Genomic DNA, 13,856 nt, shown 5'->3' with positions numbered 1-13,856 from the left:
TCAGAAAAGGCAACATTCAAGGTTCTTTGGTCAGCTTATATTCAGTTACACATGCCAGTGTGGGCCGAGTTTGATGGGTGATGAGTCAGGGGGTGTGGCAAGTTCGCAGGAGAGTTTGATTCCATGGTAGTGGATGCTGGTTCGGTGAGAGCTCGTTCCGTGGGGGTGGGTGCTGATTATGGGCAATTCGGTGCGTGTGGGGGCTGTTGTCTTCCATCCCGTCTTTCGGCCTTGGCGATCACCTTTGGCCGGGTTCATGGTTGTTTTCCTCCTGCCGCTCTTCCTCTGGCACTTCTATCGGTTTTATCTCCAAATGTCCTTCCTGTAAACCATTCTTGCACATACATCCACTTCGCCCACTGTCGCACACCGCCCATTCATCATTCTTTCAATTTTGTCATTTTGTACGGAATTAGGTGAGCTTTTGGCTGTGGCATCATCAATTTATTAATGTTCCCTGACTATACAAAGTTTGTACTCACCACTTACCATGTTTTTGTTTGTTTGTTCTTTTGATACTCCACTTACGTCATCTGATGGCGCCGCGGATGGCCGCCACGGTGAGTCGCTCTCTGTTTCTTTGTCTTATTTAGTGTGTTTTCTGTGTCTTCTGCTGTCCATCCCGGATCAGTTTTACTAGAGAAGCACTGTTAAACATCGGTCAGTCTTCTTCTGGTATTTTCTCTCCTGTTCTCTCTGATTCAGACTGCTTGTCGGAGATTTTAGCCGGAGCGGCGGTGCTATACAAGCTAGCGCGACGGCGGCGACGCGGAAAACGAGCCGGAGCCCTCGTAAAGCTGAGGCAGAGAGGGTTCCGTTCTGCCCTACCGTCAATTCATCTGGCGAATGTCCGCTCCCTGGCGAACAAGATGGACGAACTGCTGCTCCTCACTTCAATGAACACAGACTTCAGCAGATCCGCCGCACTGTGTTTTGTTGAAACGTGGCTTAGCGAACGAACCCCCCACCACGCCATGGAGTTAGCTGGGTTTCGGCTAACGCGTGCAGATCGCAGCGCGGAGCTCTCCGGAAAATCAAAGGGAGGTGGTCTCTGTTTCTACATTATTGAACGTTGGTGTACCAATGTCATGGTGTTGAAAGAGTTTTGCAGCCCTCTCCTGGAAACTCTTTTCATAAACTGCCGACCGTTCTATTCACCACGGGAGTTCTCCTCGATCGTCATGGCGGCTGTTTACATTCCACCACACGCACGTGCGAGTGAAGCCACGAAGATGCTGGCTGACCAGGTGACAGACATGGAGAAACTTCTACCAAATTCACTAATCATTGTTCTGGGTGATCTTAACAGGGCGAACCTCGCACACGAACTCCCCAGATACAGACAGCACATAACGTGTCCCACCAGAGGGGCACAGACACTGGACCACTGCTACACCGTAATTAAGGATGCATACCACTCTGTGGCTCGTGCAGCTTTAGGACTCTCGGACCATTGTCTAGTTCATCTGATTCCGGCCTACAGACAGAAACTAAAAACTTCTAAGCCTGTGGTGAGGACTGTAAGGAAGTGGACAGTGGAGTCAAGGCAGGACCTCCAAGCCTGCTTTGACTGCACCGATTGGAGAGTTTTTGAAGCTGCAACTTCAGACCTGCATGAACTCACTGACACTGTCACATCATACATCAGTTTTTGCGAGGATCTGTGTGTTGTTAGGTTACGGATTTTAGTTATTGATCTGACTCCAAATTGCGATCAACACTTAACACATAAATTGCTATGTCCTAATCCACACACTGGCGCACCTAACAATTTTGCGAGTTCGTTCTGTCAAAGAGAAGACCAGTAAATCAATCAGACCAAATTTACCAATTGTTTATTCCTGACAAAGCGCACTAATACAGGCCTGGGTCCCTCACACTAAAACTCGTGCGTTTTTGTGACCACCAAAAGACGACACATTCTTCCGGGTTGCCCAGTTTTGAAGAAACACAATATGAATATTAAAGCATGCAAAATATTGTGAGATGATTGGTCGATGGTCATCTCCTCCCCGTCCAGGTGTTGCTGAGGTCAGGCGGTTGGGTTTTCCCCGCGAAGCCCGGCCACATAGACGTGCTGTTGTTCTCGTTTTTCACCGACCTTGAGGTGTTCTCGTCCGGTACTCCCTATCCGGGCCTATTCCACAACACTTCGAAGAAAACAAGTTCATGCAGTTTGCCTGCACATTCTTCGCCACCCACCAATCCACACGAGCACTCCAATACTAGATATTAATATTAATATATAAGTTTAACACAACCTTAAAAAATATGTTTGCAAACTCCCGAAAGCACATTTCCCTTTAGTGTGCAGACTGAGACCTTCTGCACGTACAACAACAACAAACCTTGGTTTACACCGAACCTTAAGAGGCCGCACAAAGTCAAGGAGGAGGCCTACAGGAGCGGTGACCGGGACCTGTTCAAGCAGACCAGAAACACACTGAACCAAGAGGTCAGGAAAGCCAGGAGGTGTTACGAGGAGAGCCTGGAGAGACACCTCTCTGCCAATCCTGATCCCTCAACAGTGTGGAAAGGTCTGCAGAGCATCACGGGCTTCAAGAAACGAACCCCCCGTCCTGTGGAGAGCCCAAGGCTCGCTAACCAGCTAAACAGGTTCTACTGCAGGTTTGATCGGTCCTCCCACACAACGGGACCTCCTGCAGCACAATCTACATAATCACCTCCCCCCACAACTGCTCTGTCCACACCTCCATCACCGTGGTCACCGACTCTCTCTCTTGCAGAGGCCGCGCCCGCACTCCAGATCCGCGAGGAGGAAGTGCGCCAGATGTTCCGGAGACAAAAGATCAGGAAGGCACCGGGCCCAGACGGCGTGTCACCTTCCTGCTTGAAAGTCTGCGCTGAGCAGCTGGCGCCCACCTTTGCACGGATCTTTAACCGTTCCCTGGAGCTGTGTGAGGTGCCCTCGTGCTTCAAGAGCTCCACCATCGTTCCAGTGGCCAAGAAGCCCGCCATCACAGGTCTGAATGACTATAGACCTGTTGCACTGACATCTGTGGTCATGAAATCTTTCGAGAGGTTAGTGCTGAACCACCTGAAGGATGTCACGGGCCCCCTGCTGGACCCCCTCCAGATTGCCTACCGGGCAAACAGGTCGGTGGATGATGCGGTCAACATGGGACTGCACTACATTCTGCAACACCTGGACACCCCAGGAAAGTACGCCAGGATCCTGTTTGTGGACTTCAGCTCGACGTTCAACACCATCGCTCCTGACATCCTCCAACAGAAGCTCATCCAGCTCGCGGTGCCTGCCTCCACCTGTCAGTGGATCATCAGCTTCCTGACCAACAGGAGACAGCGTGTGAGGCTGGGTAGCATCACATCTGACACCCTGACCACCAATACTGGAGCCCCTCAGGGGTGCGTCCTCTCCCCACTGCTCTTCTCCCTCTACACTAACGATTTCTCCGCAAGTGACTCTTCTGTGAAGCTCCTGAAGTATGCAGACGACACCACTCTCATTGGACTGATCCAGAACGGTGATGAGACTGCGTACAGACAGGAGGTGGAGCGGCTGGTCCACTGGTGCAGCCAAAACCACCTGGACCTGAACCCGCTCAAGACCGTGGAGATGACAGTGGACTTCAGGCGAGGTCCTTCACCACTTTCACCCCTCACTATCCGCAGTAATACTATTCTCTCATCAGACACCTTCAAGTTCCTGGGAACCACAATCTCTCGGGACCTGAAATGGACCGGCCACATAGACTCTGTCCGGAAGAAGGCCCAGCAGAGGCTGTACTTCCTGAGACAGCTCAAGAAGTTCAACCTGCCGCGAGAGCTGCTGAAGACCTTCTACACTGCCATCATCCAGTCTGTCCTCTGCACCTCCATCACTGTCTGGTTTGGATCGGCCTCCAAACAAGACAAGCACAGACTGCAACGGACAATGACTGCAGAAAAGATAATTGGAATCAACCTCCCATCTATCCAAGACTTGTACCTGTCCAGGACCAGGAAACGTGCAAGTAACATCTCAACAGACCCTTCGCACCCAGGTTGCAGCCTGTTTGAACTACTCCCCTCCGGACGCCGTTATAGAGCTCTGTACACTAAAACCAGCAGACACAGAGACAGCTGCTTCCCCCAGGCTGTCGCTCTGATGAACTCACACCACTCTTAGAGTCTCAGAGTCATTACTGTGCAATAACATCCCGCTTTCCACACCTTTTTCGTCTACACTGTTTGTACTATGTGTCCTCTCTGCATCCATTGCAGCCTGGTCATCCTAGAAGAGGGACCCTCCCATCTGTGGTCTCTTCTCAAGGTTTCTCATTTCCCCTAGCTGGAGTTTTGAGTTTTTCCTTGCCCTCTTGGGAGTTTAAGATCAGTTTAAGATCAGGGGATGTTTGAGAATATCTTTCATTTTTCACATGTCCTGAGTGTTGTTGTTAGTCACCTAAATGTTGAACAGAGGCTGTGATTTACCGAAGTCAAATTCTTTGTTTGGCAGGCTCAAACATGGCGAATAAAAAACTCTTGAATCTTGAATCTCTTGAATATTCTTAGTTTAATCATGCTTCCAACCATATCTTTTCTTTGTTAGGCAAAATATTTCCCTCTGCTCAGAATGTTAAGTAGTAGTCGAAAACTGGCGTCTAGCATTAGTCAAAACATAAGATATAATCAAGTAGTGAACATTTTTAGACTACGTTGGCAGTGTCCGTGATTTAGAAAATCATCAGGCATGCATTAAACAGTTCCTTAAGGGTCATTAAGCTATTCAGGCAATATATAAAAAAACATTTGTTATTTCAAAGTGCTCAGAAATACATATCAGCTCATATAGTTATAAAAACCTTTGTCATTACCCCCTATCAAAAATGTCTAGTTATGTCTTCTTTATTGATTTGGTGTGTAGGTATAATTATATGCTTAAAATGTTTCTTTTATTGATTTAATATGTGAATATACTTGTCTGCTTATGTACTTTATTCAATGAAGTTTGAGCATATTTGTTTTTGTAGCTAGGCAGGACTTTTTGTATTTCGACCCCATTCCTTCACTAGCAATTTTTATTACGATTCATCTTTTTAAACAATTTGAACTGATTTTACTAGTCTCAAAACTAGATTAAAAACTAATTTCAAAACTAGTTATTCATCAGTTTGTTGTGTATGTATATAAAAGACGTTGACCGTCATAATGGCCCTCCAAGGGAAACTACGACTACAATGCGGCCCGCGACAAAAATGAGTTTGACACCCCTCCAGCGGTACAGACAATGGTTGGATAGATGGAACTCGGGCAGGGCATTTTGGGCTCCCGAATAGTTGATGGAGTGAGTTGTCACTCATCTTTAATCTCCGTACAATCTTTGTCTCGACGTGGCAGCGCCGCCATGTTGTTTTGCTTCGTTGTCAAGCTCACGCGCACTTACGCGCGCACCGAGAGTCCCTCTCCTCACGCCCACTTGAGTGACCGCCGCACCGATTTGGCGTTCAAAGTGAACACGTGAAAAGCGAACTCGTGAATAGCGAGCGGGTTTCAGGAGCGAGCGAGACAAGCGGTGAGTGACGTTTCTCTTGGGCTGCTTTTTGTTGCTCCGCTTGTCTTTTATTCTCAGTAGCGAGCCGGGCTAGCTTGCTAGATATCTGTTAGCTTGCTGGTGCAGCGGCTAACTCACATGTCAAGTCAGTCGAGGAACATTTTAAAGGCTTCGTTTCATCATAGGTGTATCTTGGGCTGTCGCCGTCCACGTGGATGACTCACTGAGATGTTTTAACTACGTCCGAGCTGTCAAAATGATCGTGAATGAAAGTGGGAGAATTATGTGACGTCACACGACTGACGCGACTGCGCGAGTGTGGAGTTGTTTTAGGGTTGTCATTAGTTTTAGGTTTTATTCATTGTGACGTAAATGTAGGCGTATGCATGATGCGCCTTATTAATGTCTGCGTGTGAGAATGTGGGCTAGGTTGACCATAATTTGGATTTCTGAAAAAAAGGGTTAGGGTTGGGGGGGATTCATCAGTGAATCAGTGCATGTTATGACACAATGACATGACTATATAGCGATTGCATTTATTGGCCCATCGATCCATCCATCCATCCATTTTCTTCCGCTTATCCAGGGTCGGGTCGCGGGGGCAGCAGCTTTAGGAGGGACTCCCAGACTTCCCTCTCCCCAGCCACTTCATCCAGCTCATCCCGGGGGATCCCAAGGCGTTCCCAGGCCAGCTGAGAGATATAGTCTCTCCAGCGCGTCCTGGGTCATCCATGGGGCCTCCTACCGGTGGGACATGCCCGGAACACCTCCAGGGAGGCGTCCAGGAGGCATCCTGATGAGATGCCCAAGCCACCTCATCTGGCTCCTCTCAACGTGGAGGAGCAGCGGCTCTACTCAGAGTCTCTCCCAGATGACCGAGCTTCTCACCTTTTCTCTAAGGGAGATAAGATATAACACCCTGCGGCGGAAACTCATTTCGGCCGGGATCTCGTTCTTTTGGTCACGACCCATAGCTCGTGACCATAGGTGAGGGTAGGAGCGTAGATCAACCGGTAAATTGAGAGCTTTGTCTTTTGGCTCAGCTCACTCTTCACCACGACGGACCGGTACAGAGTCCGCATTACTGCCGACGCTGCACCGATCCGCCTGTCGATCTCGCGCTCCATCCTACCCTCACTCGTGAACAAGACCCCAAGATACTTGAACTCCTCCACTTGGGGCAGGATCTCATCCCAGATCCGGAGAGGGCATTCCACCCTTTTCCGACCGAGGACCATGGACTCGGATTTGGAGGTGCTGCCCCTCATCCCGACCGCTTCACACTCGGCTGCGAACCGCTCCAGTGAGAGCTGGAGATCAAGGCTTGAAGAAGCCAACAGCACCACGTCGTCTGCAAACAGCAGAGACGCGATGCTGAGGTCCCCAAACCGGACACCCTCAACGCCTCAGCTGCGCCTAGAAATTCTGTCCATAAAAGTTATGAACAAAATCGGTGACATAGGGCAGGACTCCCGAAGCACCCTCCACAGAAGTTCTCGAGGGACACGGTCGAACGCCTTCTCTAAGTCCACAAAACACATGTGGACTGGTTGAGCAAACTCCCATTCCCCCTCGTAGGTCCTGCCGAGGGTGTATAGCTGGTCCACTGTTCCACGCCCAGGGCGATAATTAGAGAAGGCTTATGTCCAACATGGGGGTGGGCGATTAATAGAGAACACTTTTTGTCCGATCGCCAAGGGGCACTGAAATGGGCGATAATATGTATATTTTCCTTATGTAGTATACAATACCTGCATCTCACTGGTGTTCTTAACACTAGAACAGAGGCTGTTTTGATCTACCTCTAACAGCGGGGTGCGTCAATTGACTCTCCATCGATGCGACACGTTACCGTCGCACATCACATGTTGCACACATCATGTTATCGCGATCGTCTTGTTCGAGCGCACGCCCCGATAACGTAATTGTGTGAGGATATTGTAGCGGCATGATGAGTGTAAATGTATCATAGTTTATGGAGAAAAACAATTTAAAAGGGACATTCAACGTGCTGTCAAATCAGTCATATTTAAACTCGCGCAATGACGTCGGCATGTGGTCGCGGAGGAAAACGTAAGTTTTGGGGGGGAATTTTTAGCAGCATGGGCGATAATTAGAGGTATCAATGTTTTTTATTTATGTCATCGCTAACACACACTGGGCGATTATTAGAATATGGGCGATAATTAGAATAAATATGGTATGTTTCTGTGCGTGCGTGAGTGAGTGTGTATGTGTACTCTGTGTTTCTGCTTCTCTGAATGAAAACTGTGTGTCCACACACGTGAGAAACAAGTGTGTGACGAGCACATCGTGGCGTTGCTAATAAAGTGACCGTCGCAGGCGGAGTCGATCGGCTTTACCATGACGACCTTCCCTGAATACATCGCCCAGAACGAGGAGCGTGATGGTGTGCGCTTCAGCTGGAACGTTTGGCCGTCCAGCCGACTTGAGGCTACGCGCATGGTGGTGCCTGTCGCCGCCCTCTTTACGCCCCTCAAGGAGCGACCTGACCTGCCGCCCATCCAGTACGAGCCCGTGCTCTGCAGCCGCGCCACGTGCCGTGCCGTGCTCAACCCGCTCTGGTATGCGCGCACACGCACAATCACACTCACATATGACCAACAGTGACACACATACACAGAAGCAGATGCACACTTCAACAAAATTTCACAGCTTCAGGTTTGAGTCTGAATTTTTTTTAAATGCTGACCCATGTTCAATCAGTCAAGTGGACTACCGGGCCAAGCTGTGGGCGTGCAACTTCTGCTACCAGAGGAACCAGGTACCGATTCCCCTTCCAGTTCTCTCAGCCGCCCGTGTCCCGCTTTTGACTCACCGTCTTGCTCGTCCTCTCGCCACTCCTCTTAGTTCCCACCATCCTACTCGGGAATCTCGGAGGTGAACCAACCGGCCGAACTGCTGCCTCAGTTCTCCACCATCGAGTATGTGGTTCAGGTGAGCTGCACCAGAACCCAACCGAGAACTCTCTCGTTTTGCGGACATCAAAATACTTGAAAGATGAATTCAAAGGCCAGTTGTGCAATCCAATGTCAAATACATAATAAAGAGAAATAATTAGTAACAAGCTCTGTGTTGCGTCGTCGGCATCGCTCAGCGGGGCCCCCAGATGCCACTGGTCTTCCTGTATGTGGTGGACACATGCATGGAGGAGGAGGACCTGCAGGCACTGAAGGAGTCTCTGCAGATGTCCTTGTCTCTGTTGCCCCCCACGGCTCTGGTGGGTCTCATCACCTTCGGCCGCATCGTCCACGTACACGAACTGGGCTGCGAGGGCATCTCTAAGAGTTATGTCTTCAAAGGCACCAAAGACCTCAACGGCAAGCAGCTGCAGGTACGCAAACAAGCGGACTCTAACCAAGCAGATGGTGCTGGTCGGTGATGCTCACAGGCTAATGCTAATCATGGACGCTACTCAAATTCTCCTAATAGCTGGATGCCAATTGTGTTGCTAATGCTCTGTGGGAGCTGTGCTAATGTGCTGTGCATTGTGGGCAATGCGCAGGAGATGTTGGGGCTGGCCAAACCGGCGGCCTCTTCCCAGGCACGAGGATCGCAAGTGCCCCAACAGCCGCAGTACAACAGGTGCGGTGCGCCGGCGCTGCATGGCAACGCTGCAGACCAAACACTTTGGCGTGTGCTCGCTTCCAGGTTCCTGCAGCCAGTCCAGAAGGTGGACATGAACTTGACTGACCTGCTGGGGGAGCTGCAGCGCGACTCTTGGCCCGTGGTCCAGGGCAAGCGGCCCCTGCGCTCCCTGGGCGTGGCCATGTCCATTGCCGTCGGCCTGCTGGAGGTGAGCGGTCGCCGTTTCGGCACGCTTCCTCACTGGCTCCTCGCCACCCTGGTTGACGGGATGTCGGTTCTCGGCAACAAGTGAATTAATGAGCTCTATTTAGATAGGAGTGTTTGCCCATTAGCTTGTGCCGTTTTGGTGCCGAGGAACTACTTCTTACTTTGAATTGAGTAGATGGGCTTCATTTGGACAAAGGTAGTGCTTTGCCAGCCCCTGGGTTGAAGTGAGTTGGGGAGCTCTATTTGGACAAAAGTATTGTTCGGCTGAAGGAAACTGTTGACTCCACTTTGACCAAAGTCGTGCTTTGCAGCCATTGTGTGGCATCTTCCTGTCAAGGAAGCATCTAATTGAGTTGAGGAGCTTCATAGGAGCTTCATTTAGACAAAAGTAATCGTCGACATGTTGATGTCCGTTGTTGTACCAGTGCACTTTCCCCAACACGGGCGCGCGCATCATGACCTTCATCGGGGGTCCGGCCACACACGGTCCCGGCATGGTGGTGGGCGACGAGCTGAAGACTCCCATCAGGTCTTGGCACGACATCGAAAAGGGCAACGCCAAGTTCATGAAGAAGGCTGCCAAGGTGAGAACGCCGGCTTCTTAGTGTTGGCGTCCCGCGCTGCCTAGCTGACCTGCAAATTTGTGCGCGGTAGCATTACGAGTCGCTGGCTAGCAGGGCGTCGGCTAGCGGTCACGTGATGGACATCTACGCGTGTGCACTCGACCAGACCGGGCTCCTGGAGATGAAGTGCTGTGCCAACAACACGGGGTACACACGCGCGCACATACACACTGGCCTCTTTTGAACCCTTCCCATTGTAAAACTGTCAGTCTGTGTTGCAACTCCAAACCTGTGCGCATGCGGGCGCGTAGAGGCTACATGGTGATGGCGGACTCGTTCAACACGTCGTTGTTCAAGCAAACATTTCAGAGAGTTTTCTCCAAAGACGTTCAAGGTGCCTTCAAGATGGCCTTTGCTGCCGCGCTGGAGGTCAAGGTATGGTCCCCGGCCTCGCCCTTTTCCTGCCACCACATTTATGGCCAAGAGACGAGCAGGGAGGAGCTTGCCGAATTGCTGTCAAGAGAAATTATCCTTTTCCCTTCAGACGTCCAGGGAGGTGAAAGTGTCCGGAGCCATCGGACCCTGCGTGTCCCTCAACACCAAAGGGCCCTGCGTCTCCGAAAACGTATGGTCATGTTCCTTTGCTGTCCCCACCCCCTCCCTCCTGCCTCTGCTGACCTTGACTTCATGTTTGCGGCAGGAGATCGGCTGCGGAGGAACGTGCCAGTGGAAAATGTGCGGTTTGGACCACAGCACCACACTAGCGCTCTACTTTGAGGTGGTCAATCAGGTAAGGATGTCACGCACAACACACTCGGCCAGTAGAAACAAAATGCACAAACAAAAACTTATTGGAAATTTGTATGTGTCGCACAGGTTATAGGACACATTGACGATGGGAAAGAGTTTTTATTTCTCACACAAAGTAGCATTTGACCAGGAGTGTGTACAGTTTTTCTTCCCACCGTTCAGTTGGATTTTTGTGTTTTGTGTGTTGCCAGCACAACGCCCCCATCCCTCAAGGCGGGCGTGGCGCTCTGCAGTTCGTCACGCAGTACCAGCACGCGTCGGGCCAGCGACGCATACGTGTGACCACCATCGCCAGGAAGTAAGTCGCGCACACGCTCACTCCTGGATGACCACACTGCCAAAAACGTACATGACCCGTTTTTGCATAGTTTGCACATTTTACATATCACATTATTTTTATTTGTTAAGCTATCAAATTGCTGTTTTGCTCAGTGAGTGCCACGTTGATCCCGCCTCTCCCAATCACCTTATTTAAAGCAGGTTTCGGCCACGGTCGTTAATTTCTTTTTTTTGTCTGGCAGAAAAAGGCCCTTCTGCCCTAGTTAAAAAAAAATAGCACAGAGCCAAATATCGGCTCCAAATATCAGTGATCGATTGATAATAATGTATTGGGCCTGAAAAAAATGAGTTCAAACGTCACGTGACTATACGTGTGCGGCAGCTGGGCGGATGCTCAGACGCAGACCCAAAGCATCGCCGCATCTTTCGATCAAGAGGCTGCAGCCATCTTGATGGCCCGGCTGGCTGTGTACCGCGCTGAGACAGAGGAGGGGCCCGACGTCCTCAGGTGGCTAGACAGACAACTCATCAGACTGGTCAGTGCTTGCCCGCCTGTCACCGCTCGCCTTTTGCTCTCAAGTTCATCGGCGTACTTATATCAATAAGTAAGTTCAAGTTGAATCAATTACATTTTTCATTTGCAAAATATCACTGGCCAGTGTTGCTCTTTCTCAAAGCGCGCCGATGGACTGAATTTGCAATTTTGTGTTGCTTTGATTCAAATGCACATTGTGCTACTCCCTTTGGCCACCCGGGGGCAGTAGAGTACTGAGACAGATGCTCAACCGTTGTTTTCTCACCAGTGTCAAAAGTTTGGCGATTACCACAAAGATGATCCCAACTCCTTCAGGTTCTCCGAGACGTTCTCGCTGTACCCTCAGGTGAGACGCGGGGCAACGCAACGCGAGGCAACGCGACGCGAGACAACGCAGCGCGAGGCAACGCGGCGCAAGGCAACGCGGCGCAAGGCAACGCGATGCGATGCAACGTGAGGCAGGCTCCCGCCTCGTCCTGACTGACGGCATGTGTGCTTTCAGTTCATGTTCCACCTGAGGCGCTCGCCCTTCCTGCAGGTGTTCAATAACAGTCCAGACGAGAGCTCGTACTACCGACATCAGTTCAACCGGCAGGAGCTAACGCAGGCGCTCATCATGATCCAGCCCGTTCTCTATGCATACTCCTTCCAGGGACCTCCTGAGGTTGGTCTCGTATGCCCATTCGTTTAGGTCATTATTGTGCTCATGACGCCTCAAGTGAAGTTGCCGTGAAACTGGTGAGTACTTTGACAAGCTCAGGCCCACAATTTTGGTTCTCATTGGAACTGTTTTGGGCCCATTTATTTTGGGCCCATTTATTTTGGGTGTAAGTCCACTGTTGGCCGCTAGACGGCGGCACACGTAATATATCAGAGCCTCTTGAGATTTTTTTTTTTTTTCCATTCACACTGTCATATGTGGGAATCGAACTCACGGTGTCGGCACACAAGACAAGCAAGTGTACCCTGACACCATCATTGACTCCCCTCTCAGGAAATTTTAGAGTGCATCAACTGCAAATGATTTATGAGAACTTTCCAAATGATTGACAAGTTATTGATGTTAATTTGGGACGCAGCCGGTGTTATTGGACAGCAGCAGCATTCTTCCAGATCGCATCCTGCTCATGGACACTTTTTTCCAAATCCTCATCTACCATGGAGAGGTACGGGCACGCACAAATGCACAACTCCGGAGTGTGTTTCCCAGCGTGACTTTTGGGTGCGCGTGGCAGACGGTGTCCCAGTGGAGGAAGGCAGGGTATCAGGAGATGGCCGGGTACGAGAACTTCCGGCATCTTCTTCAGGCGCCGGTGGACGACGCCCAAGAGCTGCTGCACTCGCGCTTCCCCATGCCGCGATACATTGACACAGAGCATGGCGGCAGCCAGGTGGGGACGCTGTTGCGCGCCTTGGACACTGATTCGCCTGCAGCGCTAACTTGAATGCATCTCCTCCATTTTCAGGCTCGCTTCCTGCTCTCCAAAGTCAACCCCTCGCAGACGCACAACAACATGTACACTTGGGGACAGGTGAGCCATCGACGCATCGTTATTTGATCATTGATTGATTGACTCAATGAATTTGGGTTTTGCTGGCAGGAGTCGGGCGCGCCCATCCTCACAGATGACGTTAGCCTACAGGTCTTCATGGATCACCTGAAGAAGCTCGCCGTGTCCAGCGCCGCTTAACTTGCTCACACACACATACATACGCACGCACGCACACACACACACACACACACGCACACACTGTTGTATTGCGTCTGCTGCCTGACTCAGCCGTGAATAATGTGTGCGACATCTTATGGTTTGATTGCTGGATCATGTTCAGAACATTTGGATGGAGGCTTGCCACCCATCTTGTGTCCTCTCTCTTTGTTCGAATAAACATTTTGGAACACACAACCTTCATGGGTCTTCGTGGATCTTGGAGAGATTTCAATGACATTTCTGCACACTCTTGGACCTTTGATATAGCTTTATGGATCTTAACAAGCTTGAGGTGCTTCCATGGACCGCTATTTACCATAGTCTCATTGTGGATGGACCTTGTCAAACCTTTTCCATGACGTTTGTGCTCCCCATCAGAGGATGAATGACTATTTAAAACTTTCACAGATCTTCTGTAGAGCAATGGTCCCTCATTGACCTTATGGATCCAAATATACTTGAATGTTTTTCAAGACCATAATAGCCTCCTCACGAAATTTATACAGAAAGTTCCATTGACCCTTAAAGCTTTATGACCTTCATTAACATTTTTTCAAGTCCAAGGGGATACTTTACAATGACTCAGGAAAACATGTTTGACAATTTGAAACCCGCTGAAATCAAAT

The 13,856-nt window shown here is 50.2% G+C and overlaps 1 protein-coding gene across 4 annotated transcripts; it reads left to right on the top strand.

The window, feature by feature from the left end:
- The first annotated feature begins 5,367 nt into the window (after positions 1–5,367).
- Positions 5,368–13,425, top strand: sec23a (Sec23 homolog A, coat complex II component). Of its 4 annotated transcripts, none has more exons than XM_088399953.1 (20): positions 5,368–5,536; positions 7,859–8,100; positions 8,243–8,300; positions 8,387–8,473; positions 8,634–8,870; positions 9,042–9,121; positions 9,188–9,332; positions 9,757–9,915; positions 9,986–10,101; positions 10,206–10,329; positions 10,439–10,519; positions 10,595–10,684; positions 10,896–11,002; positions 11,366–11,519; positions 11,834–11,971; positions 12,057–12,182; positions 12,598–12,684; positions 12,754–12,909; positions 12,985–13,050; positions 13,120–13,425. In XM_088399953.1, the coding sequence occupies exons 2-20, from the start codon at positions 7,880–7,882 to the stop codon at positions 13,207–13,209; spliced, it is 2,322 nt and encodes a 773-aa protein (XP_088256079.1). In that variant the 5' UTR covers positions 5,368–5,536; positions 7,859–7,879; the 3' UTR covers positions 13,210–13,425. The 4 variants fall into 4 exon arrangements, 3 of the variants coding, with proteins under 3 accessions (XP_088256079.1, XP_088256080.1, XP_088256078.1); XM_088399954.1 differs by having other exon boundaries at positions 11,787–11,864; positions 12,021–12,182; XM_088399952.1 differs by having other exon boundaries at positions 9,042–9,332; positions 11,787–11,864; positions 12,021–12,182.
- Positions 13,426–13,856: the final 431 nt, after the last annotated feature.

Source organism: Syngnathus floridae, chromosome 16 (assembly GCF_059516105.1).
Source record: "Syngnathus floridae isolate MCC-2025c chromosome 16, RoL_Sflo_1.0, whole genome shotgun sequence".
Classification (NCBI taxonomy): domain Eukaryota; kingdom Metazoa; phylum Chordata; class Actinopteri; order Syngnathiformes; family Syngnathidae; genus Syngnathus; species Syngnathus floridae.
Note: the sequence above shows the minus strand (reverse complement) of the source record. Positions and strands in the feature narration are given on the sequence as shown.